The sequence below is a fragment of the Tenrec ecaudatus genome, chromosome 6 (genome assembly GCF_050624435.1).
Source record: "Tenrec ecaudatus isolate mTenEca1 chromosome 6, mTenEca1.hap1, whole genome shotgun sequence".
Lineage (NCBI taxonomy): Eukaryota > Metazoa > Chordata > Mammalia > Afrosoricida > Tenrecidae > Tenrec > Tenrec ecaudatus.
This window is the reverse complement of record NC_134535.1, coordinates 120,971,114-120,994,058: the sequence shown is the minus strand read 5'-3', so window position 1 is coordinate 120,994,058 and position 22,945 is coordinate 120,971,114. Positions and strand designations below refer to the sequence as shown.

At 38.8% G+C, this 22,945-nt stretch overlaps 1 protein-coding gene across 1 annotated transcript; it reads right to left on the bottom strand.

The window, feature by feature from the left end:
- Window positions 1-242: 242 nt before the first annotated feature.
- On the bottom strand, window positions 243-1,157 carry LOC142451610 (taste receptor type 2 member 20-like). The gene has a single exon (XM_075553334.1). The coding sequence runs from the start codon at window positions 1,155-1,157 to the stop codon at window positions 243-245; it is 915 nt and encodes a 304-aa protein (XP_075409449.1).
- Window positions 1,158-22,945: the final 21,788 nt, after the last annotated feature.

The window sequence follows — 22,945 nt, the reverse complement described above, 5'->3', positions numbered from 1 at the left end:
AAGGCATGGTCTTGATTAGTAATTGTTTTTAAGGCAACTTAAAGAGACTAAGGTAAGTATGTTACTGAGGTAACCTGTCTGTAACTTTGCGGACATGTTTAAGTAAATTTTATTTGGACTAACTATATGCCTGTACGAACTGGAATCCTATCAGCAATACTTTTTGACTTACCTTTTTGTATCTGCAAACACTCCATCTGTTGAATTTTCAACTCAAAGACACATGAGGATATTCTTACCGATTAAGATTTTCCTTCTTGTAGCCAGCCATTCAGCTGCCCCAGAACTGACAGGAAGGCCTGCTTTAGCTTCTGGTTTACCAAAATCAGAATAAATGAGTGGCCTGAAGGATAAATGATTCCAATAGCCTGCCAAAGAATGACAGGCTGCTTTCTCTTCTGTGCTTCAGAATTCCAACCTGATAGCATTAGAGATGAAAAATAGATGACAAATAGCAAGAGGAAGAAGATCACAGTAAGCATGGCTTTGACATGGGCCTTGGTGCTGGGATCCTGAAGTTCTTTGCCATTCCGCTGCATCTTCTTGAGATGTTTCCCCAGGGAAAAGATAAGCAGCAGAAGAGATATCAGAGATGTAACAAAGGGTAGGAAGATGGTTAGCGTGAATACAGCCAGTTGTGAAAAGCACTCTGTGTCACACGGGTTGGTCTTCAATGTCATGTTTCCTTCACAATCGTTCCTCTGAATATTTTCCTCTCCTCTGAGCACAGCAAATTGAAAACCCAAAATGATCAGAGTCCCCAGCATTATCATCAGGACCAATCTTTCAGCTCTGTACTTCAGGTAAAGAAAAAGAAGGTTAGAGAAATTTGCTATTTTGAGCAAATAAAATATGCTGAGGCAAGCAGCAAGCCACATGCTAAAATGGTTGGTTACAATCCAGGCAATCATGACTCTAACATCTAACCTATGCGTAAATGGATTCGAGATCGTTGAATACCAATTTATCAAAATTACCCAGAGCAAGCCAATTCTGGAGACCGCCAGAGCAGTGAGAATGGCATCAGCTAAGGAGATCTTTTGTCTCTTGACCCAGTCAATGCAGTTCACCAGTGCTATGAAACCATTAGCAACATGTCCAAAGATAAATTCTACTATTAATATTGCAGCAAAGATGTTCTGTAGTGAACGTATCATGTCTGGTGCAAATAAAGCCTCCAAAACTAATATCACTGCCTGTGATTCCCTTAATATCTGAACCTAAAGGTTCAACATGCATCTGGTTTCTGAAGGTGCAGTCAAGTTCTTGTTCACCTTTAAATTCTGTGACCAGTGTGAACCAGAACGAATGTCTCTAACACTATCTCCTGGAAAATCATTGCTATTCTTAAAGTAAATCAAATTGACTCATAGATATATATTGGGTTCATAGACTGAAAAAAAATTGAATTGATGTTGAAGCAAATGGAGACATATTCTCTTTCATTGTTCTGCAATGCTTTCTTTGTTTCCATAATTTGCATGCATAAACTTTAGTTGTTGGTTAGTAAAATTTTAAAACACGATACACAGAACACATAGAAGGAGATTTATCTTGATGAAAACTAGGATCATCACCACTAATGATTTTTTAAGGTACAATTTACCTTGACATACTTAAGGTGATCTGTCAGTTATTCAAGCTTTTCCTTAACCACGTTTTACTTGAGAACTCCAGATAGGGCAATACTATCTTAAAATCTGATTACGGAAAATGAATACTTACTTAGAAACACACACACCAGATTGAAGAAGAAATATCCTATACTTTCCAAATCAGAAAATGACTCACAGGGAGGTCATTTGGGTTTGATGTCTCTTCTATGCCCCCTCGGGCTTTTCAGCCTATTATTGATATTTATTTATCAAGCATAACTTCCATGCTTGTAATTCTCTTGAATCTAGTCTTAAAGTAGTAACTGTTAAGTGAAATATTCAGCAATTTTATGAGTATCCCTGGCACACTTGAAAAACGCATGCGTTTCTTCAGTGCATGCTAAGCTTCTCTATTGTTGTTAGGTGCCATTGAGTTGGTTCCAACCCATAGTGGCCCTACACGCATCAGAAAAAACACTGCTCCGTTAGGCACCGGATATCCTCACAATGTTCCCATGCTGGGGCCATTGCTGCAGTCACTGTGTCAATCCCTGTCATGTAGGGCCTTCCTCTTTTTGGTCTGCCCCTCTACTCTGCTGCGCATGATATCCTTCTCCAGGGATATTCTTCATCCAAATAATTTAAGACAAAATCTTGCAATCCTTGCCTCTAGAGAGCACTCTGGCCATATTTCCAGAGAGATCGGTTTGTCCTTTTAGTAGCTCATGGCATTTTCAATATTCTTTTCCAGCACCAAAAATTCAAACACATCAATTCTTCTGTCTTCTTTAGTCAATGTCCAACTTTCACATGCCTTTGAGACCATTGAAACACCATGACTTGGGTCAAGGGCAACCTAGTCCTCAAGGTAACAACCTTCCTTTTCAATACTGTAAAGAGATCTTGTGCAGAGCATTTACCTAATTCAGCTCTTCTTTTGATCTCTTGACAACTGCTTCGATGAACGTTGATTGTGGATCCAAGCACGACAAAATGCTTTTCAGTTTCAATCTTTTCTCCTTCTATCATGATGCAACGGATTGGCCCAGTTGTGAGGATTTGCATCTTCTTTACTTCGAGTTGTAATTCATACTCAAGGCTGCAATGCTTGGTCTTCATCAGCAATGCTGAAAGCCCTCCTCACTTTCGGCCAGCAAGGTCGTGTCATTTGCTTATTGCAGGTTGTTAATAAGCCTTCCTCCGATTCTGATGCCACATTCTTCTTTATATAATCCTGCTTCTCTGATGATTTTCTCAGCATGCAGATTGAACAAGGATGGTGAAAGGATACAACCCTACCACACACCTTTCCTGATTTTGAAGCATGCAGTATTCCCTTGCTCCCATTCACACAGCTGCTTCTTGATCCATGTTCAAGCTCCACATAAGCACAAGGAGCTGTTCAGGAATTCCCATTCTTGTCAAGTATACCCAGAGTTTGTTATGATCCACACAGTTGAATGTGTTGGCACAGTCAATGATACACAGGTAAACATCTTTTTGGTATTCTCTGCTTTAAGCCAAGGTCCAGCTGATACCAGCAAGGAGATCCCTTGTTATGCATTCTCTTCTGTCTGGCCGGAAGCTCTGGTGGTAACCAAATAGTGGAAACAACTAAATGTGTATAAATAGTGAATAAGCAAAGCGTGTCATATCCATGTCATAAAATATAATTCAGCTATAAAATGAATTGAAGTGCTGGTATGTGAAATGATATAAACTTTGGATATATTATGCTAAGAGGAAACTTCCATTTATGAAATGCCACATACTGATAAGAAATACCTAGATCAAGTACATTTACCGTGGTAACAAGTGGATTAGAGTTGCCTGGGACTGGAATAAAGAATACAGAGTTTCTCTTTAGGATAAAAATGTTTTGGAAATAGATAGCGGTGATAATTACACAACATTTTGAATGTAATTAGTGTCATTTAATGCAGGCACTTAACTTCTTCACTAACATTTATTATGCACTTGAGGCCTGATAGTACAATTGATGTAAAGACACTTAGGGAAAAAAGCTTTCATTTTACAGTATGTGCCACAAAACCTGCATGACCCAGAACCTGTGTGAGGCAGACATCTTTCAGAAAAGGAAAACTCAAATATTTTCCAATAAAGCAAGAAGTTTATAGGAAATTGCATTTATCCTCTAATTTACAAATGTGCTTTACACAATTGATGTATGGATGGATGGTGATAAGAGTTGTATGAGCCCCCAATATGATGATTTAATTTTTTTGTAATTTTAAAAAGAGTCAAGGAAAAAAAAGAAAGAAAGGAAAACAGCAAGAGTCAACTCAATGTCACCTGGGATTTTTTTCTATGGCTTCTGCCAAACCAGTGAACTAGCGGATAAACGCAATGTCCTTTAAACTTCCAGGTGCTCTCCAGGATGTGGCATCTTCACTGCTCTCAGCAGTACAACCCCTGGGCCACTGTGGCTATTTGATGAGTACTTTTTTTTACTGTTTATGAGAAAATACCCATATGACTTAGCTTTATGTGGCAAAAAGACAGCACAACTTCATTCTTTTGGGTTGAGGCTGCATCACTTGCACAGTTCTCAATTTTCTAACATTTCAGAAAATATACTAATTCAGCATATTAATGATGCTGATTGTGACAGGTAGGTTTTGTGTCAACTTGGCTAGACAGGATTCTCAGTGGTTTGGCAGATACGGCCTACTAGCCCTCTGATGCTATATAGCACAATGGAATCGACTCCAAAGGGGATCTGCTGTGAGAAGTCAACCAGTTGTACAATTAGAATGGCCTGCAAGCACCTCACTCAGGTCACAGCCCTGATGTAACTAAAAGGGAATTTTCTACCAGGAGTGGTCTCCTTCATATATAAGCGGGAACTATGGGTAAACTTGCTTGGCTTGCTGGATCTGGATCCTATATCAGGTTAATTAACCTGTGGTTCTTTGGACGTTAGCCAAAGGTCCCCATGTTGCCTGCCAACCCCAGAAACCATCACCAGCTTGCCATCTGACCAGTCATCTGGCCTACCAACCTTAAATGCATCTGCCCCTGCAGCCTGTGATCACCAGCCTGTGATCTTGTTTCATACTGATGTTGACATAAACACAGAATTCTCATTTGCTAACACTCAAATGAAGACATATTCTCTCCCATTGTTTTGCATAGTTTTCTTGTTTAACCTCTCCTTGTTTGTATTGATCAACTGCAGTTTGTTAGTAAAATTTAAAAACCCAATATATAGAACATGTAGCAATTGTCTAAATTAATTGATGAGGCTTGGTCCTAATGAGGGTCATCACCAATAAGGTGTTTTTTATTAAGTGTTGGGTTTATATACAAATATTAAAGAGGTCAAATCTATAGCTTATACAAGTGTTTCCAATTTTTTTAATCCAACTTTTCATTTTTTCAGTAGTACTTTCCTTGTACGAGGTCTCTTTCCTTTCTATATGAAGTTGGTCATTAATTTTTGATCTCTATAAAACACAATGTTGGAATGTGGATCAGAATGGCATTAGATCTGTAGATCATGAGGCTTACTATAGTCATTTTCACAAAGTTAATTCTTTCTGTGCCTGAAAATGATACATTCTTCCATTTATACAGATTCCTCTTTTCACTTGCAGAAATCGTTTATAGTTTTCTTTTGTGAGGCTTTTGTTTCTCTGGTTATATTTATTTCTAAGTATTTTGTCTTTTGGATGGCTTTGTGAAAAATACAATTTTCCTGATTCCCATAGTGGTCTTTGTTATTGTAAAGAATCCAACAGATTGTTTGCATGCAGATCTTCCTCGCTGTCATTTTGCTGACTCTTTTAATGAACTTCAAAATGTTTCTTTTTCAATCTTTGGAATTTTATATAGAGAGAACTATATCATAGGAAAATGGTGTTTTAGTTATTCTTTGCCAATATCAGTGTGCCAATTTCTTGCCTAATGGCTTTGCCTTGGAATTTCAAAACAGCTGAATAGAAAAATGGTTGATAGTCTCCAAGACTAGTTGCCATTTATCATGGGGAATGTTTTCAGTTTCTCTCCATTGAGAATAATACTGACCATTACTTTTCTATATTTGTCCTTACCTATATTTTCTTCTTAGTTGCCATGAAATGAATTTTTATGATGGAATAAAATATATTGCAAAGATTCCAAATGAATGATTTAGAATTGAATATCCTTATCTTCCAAAAGATTGAAGGGTTTTACAGCGATCTCTAAATACATTGTGGTACTTGTGTGAGGTATAAATTATAATAGAAATATCAGTAGTTTCCTAAAATGGGTGATCAATTCTGGGAAATATATAGATCTTGAATTTTTCCATTTGAAAATAACATAAAGTATGTGTGCAGAATGTAGGTAATTTCATAATTTTGAGGAATTTTCCAAGGTCTTTTCTATAATTACGTTGTTTACATAAAAGTTCATTTGATTAAGGATATGTTACTTCCCATGCTTGCTGAAAGTGAAGAGAACTTGAAGCTCTTAACTGCTAAAACTCAACAACAGCCTTAAGTATGGATTGTAGCTCCATAGAAAGAAACAAAAATCCTCACAAATGACCCACGAAGCAACCTTTGTAAGCAAACAAAAAATATATTGAAGCTGTCAAGTACTTCACTTTACCTGTAATCCACAATTACTATCCATGTGAGCAACCATCAGAACACCAACCAAAGTCTGCTTAGAAGACCTCCTTAAAGTGTTAGAAAGCAAAGATGTCACTTTGAGGACTAAGGTGCGCCCGCCCCAGTCATAGTATTTTTCATACTCTCAGAGGTATGCAGACGCTGTTTCTGGAGAATGTCCAAACGAAGATATACTAGAAAGAAGGGATGCGCAAGGAAAATCAAATACCTGATGCCTTTGAATTCTGATATTGGTGAAAAATATTGACTTTACCATAAACTGCCATAAGAATGAAAAATTACATCTTGAGAATTGGACCGTCCCGATGCTCCTTAGAGACAAGGTTGGTGAGACTTCATATAATGCACGTGGACATGTTATCTGGGGGGCTAGTGCCCTGGAGAAAGACATGGTGTCTGGTAGCGATTCCGTTGACAAAAGGATTCACAACAAGATGAGTTAGAATGGGGGCAGCAACAATGGTGTAGTACATAGGGCTGTTATGGCTTGAAGCCAACTTGACAGCACCTCACAACAGCAATGCTATTTCCAGTCATCGTGTGTGTGTGTGTGTGTGTGTGTGTGTGTGATGATGATGTCCACCATCCACCTCTCAGTTACTTGTACTATGGTGGCTTGCATGTTGCTGTGATGTTGGAAATTATGACACTGTGAACAAGTTTCAGCAAAGTGTCCAAATTAAGATCCTAGAAAAAAGGAATGCACAGTTCACTCCTAAAAAAATTAAGCACTGAAAACCTTATGAATTGCAGCAAAAAGTATTCTGACAGACTGCCAGAGGATACGTCCTTTTGATTGAAAGGCACTCAAAATAAGACAGGAAGTTCTGCCTCCTCAAAGTAGAATTCACCTTAATGATGTGAATGTAGCACGTTTCCAGGCCTTCCATTTGCTAATGTCGCATGATTCAACATGAGAAGAAACAGTAGCAAATATCCATTAATAATTGGAACATGGAAAGTACAAAGTATGAATTCAGGAAAATTGAAAGTCACTAAGAATGTAACAAGATCAATATTTTAAGCATTAGAAAAATTTAAAACGCATGCCACCAGGGCTCCGAAAGGAGAATTCAGTCCCTTTTCTAGCTTTTAGAGGCTGCCGCATTTCTTAGCTTATGGCTCCTGTTTATCTATAAAGCTAGTCTCCCTCTTAGCACCCTGGTGGTGTACTGGTTACAAGTTGGGCAGCAAGCTGCCTGGCTAGCAGTTCGAAACCACCAGCAGCTCCACAGGAGAAAGACTGGGCTTTCTACCCCCGTAAACAGTTACAGTCTCAGAAACGCATAGGGGCAATTCTGCCCTGTCCTACATATTCGCTATGAATCAGTATCCACCCTAAATTCAATCCTAGAATATTAAATTGATGCTGGGACTTTCTCTGTATATTACCCTATGTAATGAAATGGAGCAGTATGAGACTTTATTTAACTAGATGCTTTCATCAGTAGTGAAACAAATTGACACCAAATATCTTATAAGAAGGGAATAGCCCTATGACAAAGAAAAAGGTAGACATAAAATAATTGCATTCTCATAACCTCTAAAATGAAAAAGAAAGAAAGAAATCAAGCAGGGACATTCCAGAAGAGATTACTACAACTCTTGCAGCCCAAAACAGAATATAATTATTTATAAGAAGAAAATTGTGAGACGTTTTAGAATAGATGAGACAAATGTAGTGGGCGTCCACACAAAAAGAGGTATATTCCGCATTCTAGGAGGGGACAGCAGCGATCATTTCTGTAATAGAAATCACAATGAGTTCTCAAAACCCTTACAGTAAATAGGGAATGCTGATAGAAAAATTGACTCGGGGATATACAAATGCATAAATATGCTCCAAGTTGCTTTTATAAAGTGTGGTAGACTGAATAAAGAGGCCTCGCCGAGTTAGCCCTGTCATTTTGCTGGACCCTTTCATGGTGAATGAAATGGCCTGGCCTGCGCCTTGACTCTGTGCTCATCCAGACGATTTGCTTTTTGTCGACTGAACGTCAGCGAGTGCTTTGTAAGTAGAGGCTCGCATCCCTGGAGCTGGTATCACCGGAGCTTGTTTGCTCTTAAAGCTTCCACTGTCACCATAGAGAGGCCTGCCCAGGCTGCCGCACTGATCCAGCTAGACACCAGTATGTCATCACAGACATACAAGGAAGCCCAGAGTGTCAGGGGAAGCCAGCCCCTAACACATCATTACGGGTCTGGTAGGTGCAATTGTACAGCGATAAGTAAAGATCATAGTAAAGTTATAGAGAGCATGAGAGATAGAAGAGAAATATTGAAATAAATGGAGTCATACACAACTCATGGTAGCATGCTCACTTCAGCCCTGCTTGGTGGTCCACGTGGAGGGAGAGAGAGATCTTTAATGCTAGCCCAGGCATTTATCTTCTCTGGGGACATGCAAGCCCCCTAATTACAGGTGGAAACATACGTCACAAAATGGGATTGTGCTATAGGTAATACAGTAATGGGAGCGGGTGATCTAGGGGTATCCATGCAATAGGAAGAGGAGGGTTGGGGGTATACATGTGACAATATGGGCAGATCCTAGATATAGGATGGCAACCGGTTTGGCCTGTTCCCTGGCTCAACTGATAGAGACCATTATTGGTAGGGTGTGAACTGCTTGGTTGTAGGCTTCAGGGAGAAATAATTTATTGTCCCCAGCAGCAGGGAGGAGGCCTACCCTGTAGTCTGGTGACTAACTGCCCTCAGGGAGGATGTCTGTAAGCGTCTGACCTCCCCCCACACCAGAGGACAATGGCAGTGTCTACCCAAGCACAGTTGAGATCACTGATTGTCATAGTTATATAAGAAATGAATGTCTATGATTAGCTTCCACTTATGATTGATTTGCATTTGTTCAATGGTAGAAGTGAACTGATACTAAAACTAGTATTAGAAGTGGGGTGCTGTGAGGGGGAAAAAGCCAACAAGTGCCATTGATTTTGAGGAAATGTTAGAAGAGCCTACAAAAAATGCTATTCGGTGTTGCGTCTTATAAAATAATTGAAAATCGTGTCTTTTTAAGATTATCTGAAACAAACTGTAGTTAATGAACTTTTGTATCTGGGGGAAAAAAATGTTTCAGGTAAGTGCTAACCACATCATACGGTTGCATTTAAACGGCAAATTATATGATGCCAAAAGAAAGAGATATTATTTAAAAGGAACTATCCAGTAAACATGTTTTAGAGCAGTGGTTCTCAACCTTCTTAATGCCGTGACCCTTTCAGACAGTTAGTTCCTCATGCAGTGGTGACCCAAATATGGGCGTATCTGCATGTGGGTGGACTCACCTGGAGATGGATAGAGGAGCAGTGTCTTGGTTCCTAAGACCATCGGAAATAGGGTCTTAGGCAATGTGTTAGTCTGGATAGACTAAAGAAATAAAGCCATGGACACACATATGAGTATAAGAAGGAGGTTCACATACAAGAGCAATTGAACATGGAGAAAACATCCCAGCCCCGTTCAGATCAGGCCCACAAGTCTGATATTAGCCCATATTTCTGATATCAATCTATAAAGTCCTCCTTCAGACTCACAAAACACATGCAATGAAGCCAAATGCAGGATGATCACAAGCCAGTGGGTAGAAAGTCTTTGGGTTCAATGAAGTTGTAAGCATCTCAGTGCTGGAACGGCTTCTCTGACTCCTGAAGTCTGGTAGCATCCATGTGGCCTTTTTTCTGCAATGTCTCCCAGGGAGTAGCAGAGAGAGGGGGGGGGGGGGGGGTTTCTTCTGCCTCCAAGGAGGAAAGTGCCAGATTTCCCAGAATTCTCAAGAGAAGGCCATGCCCACACAGACATTTCATTGGCTATCTCCAGATTGGCAGCCTAGGCTCTACCCCTACACTCTTAATCCTTAAATTGACACCAGATCAGGTAACTACCACAGGCAACAGGTTGAGAACTGCTGTTTTAGAGGCACTCTCAAAGAACCATGAAATTGTTGGGATATCCCTAAGAGGGTTATCTGATCTGCCTAATGTGGTGTGTTTAAGCTTAGAAAGATAGTTGTTTTAAAAATCACAAGTATGGTTCTTAGTTCATGGAATGGGTTTCAATTAAACAGATTTAAAGCAAAGCTGTTTTGAGGCAGTTCTTTTGGTAAAATGTGCTTCCAGCCCACAGTAAGTGAGACAGAAGTGATTTACCCTCCCTATAAGTACACCTTTGATGTATACTTTTGCAGAACCTCCCCACCATGGACAGAGTTACTACTTTGCTCCTTAATTGAGTTCAATCATATAACTTGCTCTCATGAATGGGAAATTGGTAAACTTGTTCTCAAAGAGAAGTTTAAAATAGACTCAACTTCGGGGTCTTCCTGGTCTTATTCTTCTGCAATCACATTGAAGACACACCTAGATTAGCACACTGCTACCAGGAAGATAATGGGGTTTCACTGAGTCAAACTGCTCTTGCCAGATCCAGTCTAAGTCAGAGTCTAACTGGCCCTGAGATGAATAAGTAAGTCCAAGAGAAATCTTCACAGCCTTCCAAACAAATTCAGTCTAGGGAAAAGGGAATCCATCAAATATCCACAGCTTTTGATAATAAATAAATTAGTTTTCAATAGAGAGGTCTAAGGGGCCAGCCCCAATCCCAACTACGTGGACAGTTTCCCCTCCCCATCAGAAGAATTCACTGCAGAGGACAGCACTAAAGCTACAGCTCAGGGAGAGGGACATGTCTGATCAGAGCACCTGGGACCAAACCAAGGTGGGAGGAAGAGAGAGTGGAGAACATCCTGGCCCACCAAGTCCTGAGGACAATATTCCTGCTCAAAGCAGCCAATGCACAGAGAGGACCATAGGGACGGCCCCACTATGAGACATGACATCCCTCACTGACCCATAGCCCTATAGGGGACAACACTGGAGAGAGTGTGGGAATTGTGACCCCTTCACATCAAGGCAAAACACTAAGGGCATGCAACAAAACAGCAATGGGAGCAGAGCAATGAAATCCCCAGGGAATACCAAAAAATAGACTTTGGGGCCATGGTGTGGCACCCCATCAGACTCAACTGGAAAATATGCCTAAGGGTCAAAAAACAGACCTTGAACTATTTACAGGCTTTTTTTGTCATTGGTTTTGTTGTTCTTGTTGTTTTCTTTTCTTTTGCTCTGTCTGTTTTTTGTGTGCATATTATTATCTCTGCAGATCAATCTTGATAAGATAGGTGGGATAAACAATCTGGAGGAGAAAACAATGGGATCAATGGTTCTGGAGGGACATGGAAGAGGTGAGGTAGGGGAAAGGAAGTGGGTGTTAACAAATCCAGGGACAAGGGAACAACAGGTGATCTAAAATCAATGGTGAGGAGGGTGTAAGAGGCCTGGCAGGGCTTGATCAAAGGCAATGTAACCGACAAAATTACTGAAACCCAATTAAAGGCTGATCACAATCGTAGAACAAAAGGAAAGTAAAAGGAAATAGAGGAAAGAACTAGGAGCTAAAGGGCATCTATAGAGGTCTAAATACAGGCATGTACATATGTAAATATATCTTTATATGTTGATGGGGAAATAGATCTATGTACATCTATTTATGGGTTTAGTATTAAGGTAGCAGATAGACATTGGGTCTCCCTCCAGTACTCTCTCAATGCAAGAACACTTTGTTCTATTAAACTGGGATTCCATGATGCTCACCTTCACAACACAATTGCTAAAGACAAAGCAGGTGCATAAGAAAATGTGGTGAAGAAAGTTGATGGTGCCCAGCTATCAAAAGATATAGCATCTGTGGTCTTAAAGGCTGGAAGATAAACAAGCAGCCATCTAGCTGAGAAACAACAAATCCCACATGGATGAAACACACCAGCCTGTGTGATCATGGGGTGTTGATAGGATCAGGTATCAGGCATCAAAGAACAAAAATTCATATCATTTTGAATGGGGGGGAGTATAGAGTAGAGACCCAAAGCCCATCTATAGACAATTGGACATCCCATTAAAGAAGGGTCATGTGGAGAAGACAAGCCAGTCAGGGTGCAGTATAGCACCAATGAAACATACAACTTTCCTCTAGTTCTTCAATGCTTTACCCCCCCCCCCCACACACACACACACACTATCATGATCCCAATTCTACCTTACAAATTCAGCTAGATCAGATGATGTACACTGGTACAGAAAAGAGCTGGAAACACAGGGAATCCAGGACAGATGAACCCCTTAGGATCAATAATGAGAGTAGCAATACTAGGAGGTAAGGGAAAGGCAGGGGAAGAAAGGGAGAACTGATCACAAGGATCTACATATAACCTCCTCCCTGGGGGGTGGACAACAGAAAAGTGGGTGAAGGGAGACATTGGTCAGTGTAAGACATGAAAAATAATAATTTATAAATTATCAAGGGTTCATGAGGGATGGGAGAGTGGGGGAAGGAGTGGGGGAAATGAGCTGATACCAAGGGCTGAAGTGGAAAGAAAATGTCTTAGAAATGATAATGGCAACAAATGTACAAATGTACTTGACACAATGGATGGATGTATAGATTATGATAAAAGAGTTGTATGAGCCCCCAATAAAATAATTTTAACCTGTAAAAGCCCCTAATAAAATGATTTTTTAAAAACAGAAATTGGTTTGTTTTGTAGCCAAAAAGAATTGATGTAAGTACCCTGATATCAGCCACGGGTGCATATATCAGCCATTTACCATTTCTGCACCATTTTTTATGGAGTTTGTCAAAATGTGTTGCCATGTGGGGTGGGTAGTTCAGAGGGGAAAAAAGCTGTTGTGAAGATGTGGGGCCTAAACTGCAAGTCACATGACCTCAAATTGCTGCATATTGCAATTAAAACAAGACAGATTCCTTTTCAACTTGGTTACAGTTGCATAGTGTATAAACAGCCTCAGTCACCCTCACACCGCTTTCTAAATCACACTTTTCTGCATACACTACACTTTCCAAATCACTACACAACCGCCAGAATTTACAATGGTTGTTTCTTTTCTTTTCTTTATAATTATGCAACCCTAAATTCTGTAGCTTATCTTTGCCTGATCTTGAACTTGGCCTAAAAGCAAGTTTTTCTCCCCTTGTTCATGAGTTCTTCAATAATGTTTCTGAAATGTATTCATATTATTTAATGTATACATGATTTGTTTATTTTCATTTGTATACATTAGCCCAGAGCAAAAATTCATCATAACTATTAATCCAACCTCACTAAATATTTGGCTGTTACTTTTTTTAAGCTATTGTGAATCACACTGCTATACACTTTTCTGTGGTCTTTGATTCACTCTCTTGGGTATGTACCTATGAATAGAACTGCAAAGTCTTTGAATATGGTTCTCTATAGAAAATGAAACAAAAATTAATTTTAAAGTACCACTTTCACCCTGACTACATGCTGTTATCCTCATATATTTTAACACCATGAAATATATTTTAGACAGTCAGCGTTCATTTGAAATTACCTCCATATTTCCCATTTCCATTTCATTCCGTTTTTGCATCTCCAACTTTGTATATGGAATAATCTTCTTCTACCAAAGAGTATCATTTAGTTTACAAAACATCTGCAATTCTGCTGAGTCACTCTGCAGATAGCATTTCATTAAATTCTAGCTTTCATTATTTTTGTTTTAAAATCCCATCATTTAAATGCCTGCCTCATTGAACCTATCTTTTTCCCTATGACTACTTTAGGATTTTTCTCTTTAATTTTGTTTTCCAAAAGTGTTGATGTGTAGATTCATTTTTTTCTTACTTTATCTTGTCTGAGATTTGTTGGATTCATTAAATCAATGTATTGATAGTTTGTCAGTTTTGCTTCTGCCCGCTTTTCCTTCTTTCCTTCTGGAAAAGTCTAGTCTGCACTTGACTGCTAACCCAAAGCACTTGGTCAAACTCATCCAAGAGCACCATGCAAACAACAGCCTATCAAACTGCTTCCACCATTATTACAGCCAAGAAAACCATGTGGGCTCGCCTCCTGTCTGATCCATGGGCTCACCGTGAGTCTGAATGGATTCAATCACAGCTAGCGAGTCATCACAATGTCCTTCTAGAACTCCAGCGGCATGGTGAGATGCTCTGAATGTAGCCTATTACATTATTATATTGATTATTCATTATTCCAATCTGGTCGGTTTAGTGATAGAAACAAACTATTGCTTTCCTTTTACAATTCATCTTTGATGGGGAAACTGGATAAAATATTCTTAGCAACAAGTCCTTAAGGAAAATGTATTTATCTTTTATTGCTGATAATCCAAGAAAGTGGCTGCAATCTCATTCTTTTCCCAATAACTTAGCCACAAAAGAGGAGCCCTGGTGGCATAGTGGTTACAATTTGACCTGATAACCACAAGGTCAGCAGTTTGAACCCACCAACCACTCCAGAGGGAGAAAGATGAGTTTATCTACTCCCATAAAAAGTTAGTCTCTGAAACCCACAAGGGCATTTATCCCCTGCCCCACAGGGTCACCATGGGTCAGAACTGACTTGATGACAGCGAGTTTTGCTTTAATTGTTGTTGTTTTTAGTCACAGAAGAGAACAAATCCACACTCTCATCACTCTTGACCAAGGGGGAGGAACAGGCAATGGATGTGATAAGAATGGCAGCTGGATGTCAGCTTACTGATGCTGGGTCCTCACTACGTGGTCTCATCATGGAGAAAGTAAAGGAGCAGACGTGATCTCTAAGATGTACATAAGAGAAAGCCTCGTTTATAACAATATCCGTCACAGCAGCACCATCCGATGGCATGCATTCGTGTGTAAGTATTCCCTCTTTCCCGGTGCTATTGTTCGGAACTGGATGCTATCCCTCAGAATCCCGTCATCTCTGTCATCTCCCAAGTATGACACAGACGGTGTGAGAGCTTGCTCCGTAGGTGGTTCATTGATTCCTAACGCCTCTCTTTAGAAATAAGAGCTTGCTTTCGAATACTTTGTTACTTTGCCTTTCCTGTTAAAGGAATTTCACATACACTAAAAACTACATCTTTATTGTAAATACTATCCTCCGATGCGTTTAAGTGAATCTCTGTGTTATTTGCTTAGTAGTACAGTTGAAACCAATATTCTCAATTTCTGAAACTAAACGTGTTCAGCTTGAGCGGAGACTTTGTTTTGAAGCCATGATAGTCCTTAAGAAATTACTGAGAATTGTATGAGATGTGGACTATGTGTCAATAAAATTGTAAAAAATAAAGAAAAGAAAAAAAGGGGGGATTAATTAGACATTGTCCCAATTATGTATACCAAAGAAATGTAGTATAAATCATTAGGTAAGTTATGCTTATTGTATTGATGGTGATGGTGATGCTGACAATGACTATTGATGATAGTGGTTAATAGATTATGTAATAGTTAATAGATAACAGATGTGACTTCAGCCCAGTTTTTTAAGTGGCAGAGGTCACTGGGCAGGAGAACATGACCTTCTTCCATATGACATGATTCTTGCATCATACCCAGCACCAGGACTTAGTATGGTATTTTACCAAGAATAAACTAAAATCAATATATTTCTAATAATTTACTTGCTATTTTTTCCTTTACTATCATCTAAACTAAAGAAAAAGTAATCTCAAACAATACTTGTTTTATTGCATTTTCATATCGATATGTATATACCATCCGTACAATAACAATACATAATCCTTATTTCATATTTTACTAACATCATTAGCAAGCAAAATTCTCCCACCTGCTTATTCATATTTCCAGCTATTGACATAAAATCTGGGTTATCTTATAACAGAAGTCAAAGTAACATTATAGGCATACAAATATATTCAAACGTTATACTAAACATGTATTATTTTAATAAGTTTACCTTTCTATATCTATTTTTTTAACTTGAACAAGGAACTAAAAATAATTATAATGTAACATAATATATACCCTAATATCTATGTGTGCACATGTAGTCACACACACATGTTATTAATGTGTTGTGATTAAGATCTTTTGGTAACAGTAGTATAATTATTAATTTAGGAATAGTTGCCTAGATATGTATATTTGATGCCTATATTATAATTCATTAGTTTCTGCCACTTTGAAGTATCATTATAAATAAATAAATTGGAACTTTATTTTAAAAATATATGCTTGAGAAATCCTAAAGCAGCTCTGGTGGCATACTGGATTGTGGGTTGGGGTACTAGCCCTGAAGTCCAGTTCCATAAAGATAGGAAGGCTATAGCAGAGTGGGATGAAGAAATCAGGTTGTGCCCAGCTGAGAGAATTAACCTCTGGGACCTTAAAGGACTGTCTTAAAACAAGCAGCCATCTAAGTGAGGCTGAGTATACATAAAACTAAGCAGACATAAGTATACACAGTATATATAGAAGTATACATAGTACACTAAGGATACATAGAAGAAGCACACCAGCCTGTGTGAGCCAAGGATTATAAACAGTAAAATCCATATCCAGTACCAGAGGGAACAGTATCAGAACTTAACTTCTGAGCATCCAGTTTACAGAAAGAAGGCCATTGATGACAGTGAAAGCCCAAAATTCATTTGCAGCATCTCCACATGGATTAAGCCTCTGGTGGATGCCCTGTGACCATGGTCCAGAGAGAAGAGTAGCCCAGCAATCAGACAGTGAGTATTGTAAAGCTGATTAGGTATGGCATTAGCTTAAACCATAATCCCTTATCATTTGATCTCCCTTTAGACCGACCTTAGAGTGCTTTCAGCTTTTAATATTTTCTGCCTTCTTTTCCATTTTGTTCTTGTTTTTGTATTGTACGATTTTCTGTAGATGAAATCCAGGATGGGCAAATCGAGAGAGACAGTAACTGGATTCATAACTGCCTAGGGGAGGGCAGGGGAGGTAGGGAGAACCTGGGGAGCTAAATACAGTGAACAAGAGAACGTGGAAAATGGTGTCAATGAATTGTAGTGGTGGTTGTATAAAATGACGTACTTGTATGATATGTGAATTCTTTGCTAAAACTATTTAAAAATAAAAATGTAAAGCATATTTTAGAATCCAGTTTGAACCTACCAAGTGTCCCCCAGAAGAAAGATCCGACTCTTGGTTCCCTTGGAGGTTTCCATTCGCAGAAACGCTGGGGAGCCCTCTACTTTGTCCTATACACTTGCTGGCAATCAGATCAATTCGATGGCAGTGGACTTATTTTCTGGTTTGGGGTTGAAATATTAATACTCAGAAAATGAATTTATGCATAGTTTCAATGAATTCTTTTCAAATTTTCATATTACTTTGGATTTTTTATTCCATAATTTTTTATTCCCCCTTATTCAGCAAAGAACACCTCTTGGTATAATAGTTACGAGTTGGACTGCAATCCAAATAATCAGCAGTTTGAAGCCACCAGCAGCTCTGCTGGAGACATACTGGGCTTTCTACTCCTGTAAACCGTTACAGTCTCAGAACCCCACCAGCGGCCGCCATGAGTCAGCATCGACTTGATGGCAGTGAGTTTTTATTCAGCAAAAGCTCTGGTAATAAAAATATCTATACAACTATGTTCATCCATCTTGCTTTTAATCTTACTAATTTACTTTTTTCTCTTAGTTAAATTTTTTTGTTATTGTGAAACATGATATGCCTGTAGAAAGTAAGGAAAGCTAACACACACAGAAAAAAACTATAATATAAATAGCCATGCTTCCATATCTTGGTGGAAATTGACAGAACTCTGCCAGCAATCCAGACCCTCCACGTGCATGGCCCCTTTCCCCTCCTGGCTTCTGATAATCCTACTTAAGTGGTCATCGCTATTTTGGGTCACTTTGGGTTTTGCCATCAGTGTAATAAATGTAACACACTATAGCTTTACCTATTTTAAAAGTTACATAACTGAGTTTACACTGAGTGTTTTCTTTGGTTTACTGATACTGATCCTCAATTTTACATGTCTGTATTTATCCATGTAGCCGTAACTTGTTCATTTTGTTTGTTATATAGACTAGATTGTAAATGTGTAGCTCTAGTTCATTCATTTTCATTGCTGTATCATGTACCATTGTATACTTACATATTTATTTGTCCATTTTATTGTTGGTGGACATTTGAGTAACATCTCAAACTTAGCTATTAAGAAAAAAAACATCATTTAGACATTATTATATAATGTATTCTGATGCACATGTACCAAAGTTTCTCCAGGAAATAAAAATAACAGCGTAATTGGATTTGCACATTCACCTTCATCAGTTATGCATAATTATTAAGCACAGTAGTTTTACCAATTTATAATCTCATAAGCAGTATATGAAAAGTCCCATTGCTTCATATTCTCTCCAGAATCTGTAACACCAGACTCTTCCGTTTCTGTCTTACTTAACATTTCTCAGTTCTTTTGCCAATTGTAGGTTGAAATGTATCTTCAAGTCTAAGAAACTTCCTTTCTATGACTGTGCCTACAGAGACATTTTCTCATTTCACATTCCATATGCTGCATCGTCTTTCTTTTACATGTCCTCTTTTGTTATAAGCAAGGGTTAGAATGACTAAAGATTCTTTTAACCAAGCATTAAATCAGATGAATAGGACAGAATCTAATTAGTAGCCTCTGTGAAGGAAATTGCAGTTTCCAATCAAAGAAGAACCCAGAGGAATGAGGATGATTGCAGGTGAAGTTAGGTTAAAATTTAACACCTTATCCTTTGAGCTCCCTTTTGATGCGTGTAAATTTTGTTCTATTCTTTAATGTTTTCAGCTTTCTTTTCAGTTGAGGTGTGTCTCTGCTTTGTTATTGTTAGTTTTGTTTGTTTTTTAAATTTTTGGTAGATGAAATCTAGAATAAATTTTTTTTTTGCTGTCAAAGACTTATTTATTGTGGGAATCTAAAATTTGGATAAAATTGTTGAATGTTTTCCAAAAAGCTTACACAGGGGAATCTGTCATTGTTTTATTTTGATTTCCCTAAGACATTAACAGCCTATCATGATAGAGGGGTGAGAAACCAAACCAAATCACCTCTGAATCGTATGAGTGGGCACCAGGCTGTGTCCAGATGAGTGCGTGCGTCTAAAGTCTCCGTGACAGTGAGGACAAGCTGTGGACTTTGGTCAAATTACAAGACTTAAACCATTCCCAAGTACAAAACAAAAACCAGCAACCAACCCAAACACACCCCACCCAAAGGCAAAACCAACAGACAACAACAACAGGACTACGTAATAGCTTCCTGGGTACACATACAGTAACTACAAAAAAAATTTCATTTCAAAAAAGTGTTTAAAAAAACAAGACACCCCTCTTGTAATTGTCCACTGCCAGGCTAAAATTCTCATGTAAAAACTGGGCTAAAAAGACCAAGACCGCAGGAGAGGACGGTTTTTTGATCTGGCTGTTTTCGGTGCTACGAGAGGCAAAACAACAGAAAAAGATCCAAAGGCACTTGGACGAGGCTTTGTGCGTTTGTCAGCAGGGCTTCCCAGTGGTGGCTGGTGGTGGGCCTCGGAGGGGCTGGCCTCCAAAGTGCTCCAAAACTCAGCTGGGCGTCCTTGAACCGCTGCTGTGGGAGCCACCAGGTGACTGTTGGAACCGGGTTGAGAATTCAGGAGGCCAAACCTGCTCTCTCCTCCGCACCTCCATGCGACGGCTCCCGCAGCAGCACCCCGCCCTGGGTGGAAATTCTGTCCCCCGGACTGCGACAGCGGCACTGGCCCTTTGGAGCCTGGCCACACACCAGGGAAGGATAGTCCTTAGTGGCTGGGCTCAGCCCTCTTGTAGCGGTGACGGCTTCTGGGCCACCCCGTACTGTTGGGGGCCCTGGTTGCCTTCACGGGAAGCAGTTTGTAATCCCATCTTTCACGCCAAACCCAACCCCGACCCTCATCCTCACCATAAAAACAGTCTTTTGTGTTTTTGCTTTTTCCCCTGGTTGAAACGGCAGGCTTTCTTTTAAAATGAGTAATGGAGAAGTCCTACTTGTTTTCTCTTCTCTTGCCACACAATGTATAAAAGTTCCCTGGATATACACAGGTATTTTGTTTTTGCTTTTTTTCAAAAAATACTGTCTATAGAGACAGTAACTGAATTGGTGTTGTTTCTTGGAGTATTGCAGGGAAGTTTGGGGGAAATAGAGAGCTAATAATGATGAGTACAAGAAAAAAGAAAAGAGGACCTGATGCAAAGGGCTTAAGTGGAGAGCAAATGCTTTGAGAATGATTAGGGCAGGGAATGTACAGATGTGCTTTATACAATTGATGTATGTATATGTGTGGATTGTGATAAGAGTTGTATGAGCCCCTAATAAAATGTAAAAAAAAGAAAAGAAAAGAAAGAAAGAAAATGATTAGGGCAAAGAATGTACAGATGTGCTTTATACAATTGATGTATGTATATGTATGGATTGTGATAAGAGTTATATGATCCCCTAATAAAATGTTTCTTAAAAAATGATGAGTACAAGAACAAAGAAAATCTTCTAAAATTGATTTGGTGATGTTTGTATAGCTCTTCTTCATATAATTGAACTATTGAATTGTATGATTTGTGAATCATAAACCAATAAAACCATTTTATCAGTGTATAGAAAACAAACACACACACAATAACAGACATTGAGACTAAAGATTAACCTATGAGTTCTTCTATTAAGATATTTTTCCCATTGCACACAGAAATTTTTCCCCGAGTTGTCTCTCTAGTCTCCATTATAAAAAAACAAACAAACAAGGAAAACTTTCAAGATTGCCACAGCAGTCTCAAGGCAATTACAGCTCAGCGTGCTGTTTCCAGAAATTACAGTAAGCGAGTGACCTCAAAGAAAGGCAATTAATATTATCATAATCAATACCATGGTCTAATAACCCTGTACCTTAAGGAAGACCCAATAAACTACTAGCATAAAAGAAGGTAAATGATGAGGAGAATGGTTGTTAGCGCCTTCATGGGCCTTTCATGGGCCTCTGGGCTGGGATCTCCACAGCGGCAAAGGTTTGGTGTGTGTAACCAAAGACAGAAATAAGAGCAAAGAGGTCAAGGACAGACGAAAAGGAAAAAGAGGTCAGGTCAAGCTACGAACAATTGGGTTTTGAAGATGGAATCATTTGCTTCTGTCTAAATGCAAACTCGGGCTTCTTTCACTTACTCTATTCATCATTAAAAACAACCTGTCTTAAAATCACGGAGCCCTCTTGGCATAGTGGTTAAGCATTGAGCTGCTCTCTGCAAGGTCAGCAGATCTAAACCACCAGTTGCTTCTTTGGAGAAAGACAAGGCTTTCTACTCCCAGTAAGAGTTGCTGTCTTGTAAACTCACAGGGAGTTCTGCCCTTTCCTATAGAGTCATGATGAGTCAACATTAACTAAATGGCAGGGAGTGTGGTTTTTGGTTTTGTTTCTTAAAATGTACTTTTCAGTGTTAAGAGCAAGAACTAAGACCCCAGGAAAACTAGAATCACTCCGTTCGTTCTTCACTTGAGAAGTGGGAGAAATGGGCTATCTGAAAGAAGAAAGTGGTTAGGCAGAAATGAAAAACATATAAAGGTCCAATATTAAATCATAAAATCAACTGTAGCTCATACTGTCATAATTTCATAGCCACCTTGCTATTGTGGTTAGCTCAAGTGTTCCTGGTGTCTGCCGTAACACCATGTGATGTTAATCATCTCGGCCTGACCAGTTCATTTTACCAGTAAATTGCATACCATGGTAGAAAGAAATCTCATAGTTCTCACAGATTTTGCATCGTATTTAATGCAAAACCATAAGTTTTGAGTAACACTACAAGGCCCATGAACTCTCACTAGAAATGCCGGAAGTCCTCCCAAGAAGCAGACATTAAAGCATGACATTCCAAGAAAAAGTTGAATTGCTTCTCTGTATCATAGTTGAGATCTGCAGCGACGGATGACCACCATTTCTAGATCAGTGAATGCAACATAAGACCTACTGCAAAAAAAAAAAAAAAAGGAAAGGAAAATCATGAAGCCATAGCTGTGTTGCAGCCAGCCAGAAAACTTTCCACTTTTGCAAAACACCTTTATATCTCATATTGAAATATCGCTTTAGTGTGGGTGCAGTGTGAGACATATAACACATGAAATACATTGTTAATCAACTATGTTAGCCATAAATAAGGCTTCTGGTCAATAATAGGCTATAAGTTGTTACATTTGGAGGGGAAGACAAGTTATACCTGCTTTTCCATTATGCAAGGGTCAGGCACCTCTAACACCCATTGGTCCACAACTCCAATGTAGTTGGTCAAGGGTCAACTGTATAATCAAAATCCTGTCTGTGGATAACTTGAGATGTTTTTATGACAAAATAGTTCAATCTATGTATGTTGCAGTTACAATTTAAACCAAACGTTCTGTTAAAAGGTACGAGTTCACATATCTATTTGAACAGCATTCTTCTTGCTTCTAGTCAGCTGCTATATAATTTGCATTGTAAACATAAGAGATGTCTGTTTACTTTGACATCAATTGCAATTTTTCATTTGCACACAAACAGGCAAATATGAGGAATATTGCTTTCTACTAATCTGTACTCTCATCTCCTCTGAGCCATACCAATTAGATGTAAAAATCTTATATTTTAAATGAAAATTGCTTGGAAAAATATTAAGTAATTCAGTCATATGTTATATTTAATATGATCCTTCTTTATACATTATAGAAAATTATATGTAAAAACTATAATATTGAATATATATAAAGTCAAACAATATGATTTCCAGTTATAATTAATTATTGCTATAAAATAAGTTCAAAATAATAACATTCAACTT

Excerpts from the sequence above, each read along its gene's own strand:
- LOC142451610 (XM_075553334.1), bottom strand. The coding sequence starts at position 1,157 with ATGATACGTTCACTACAGAACATCTTTGCTGCAATATTAATAGTAGAA.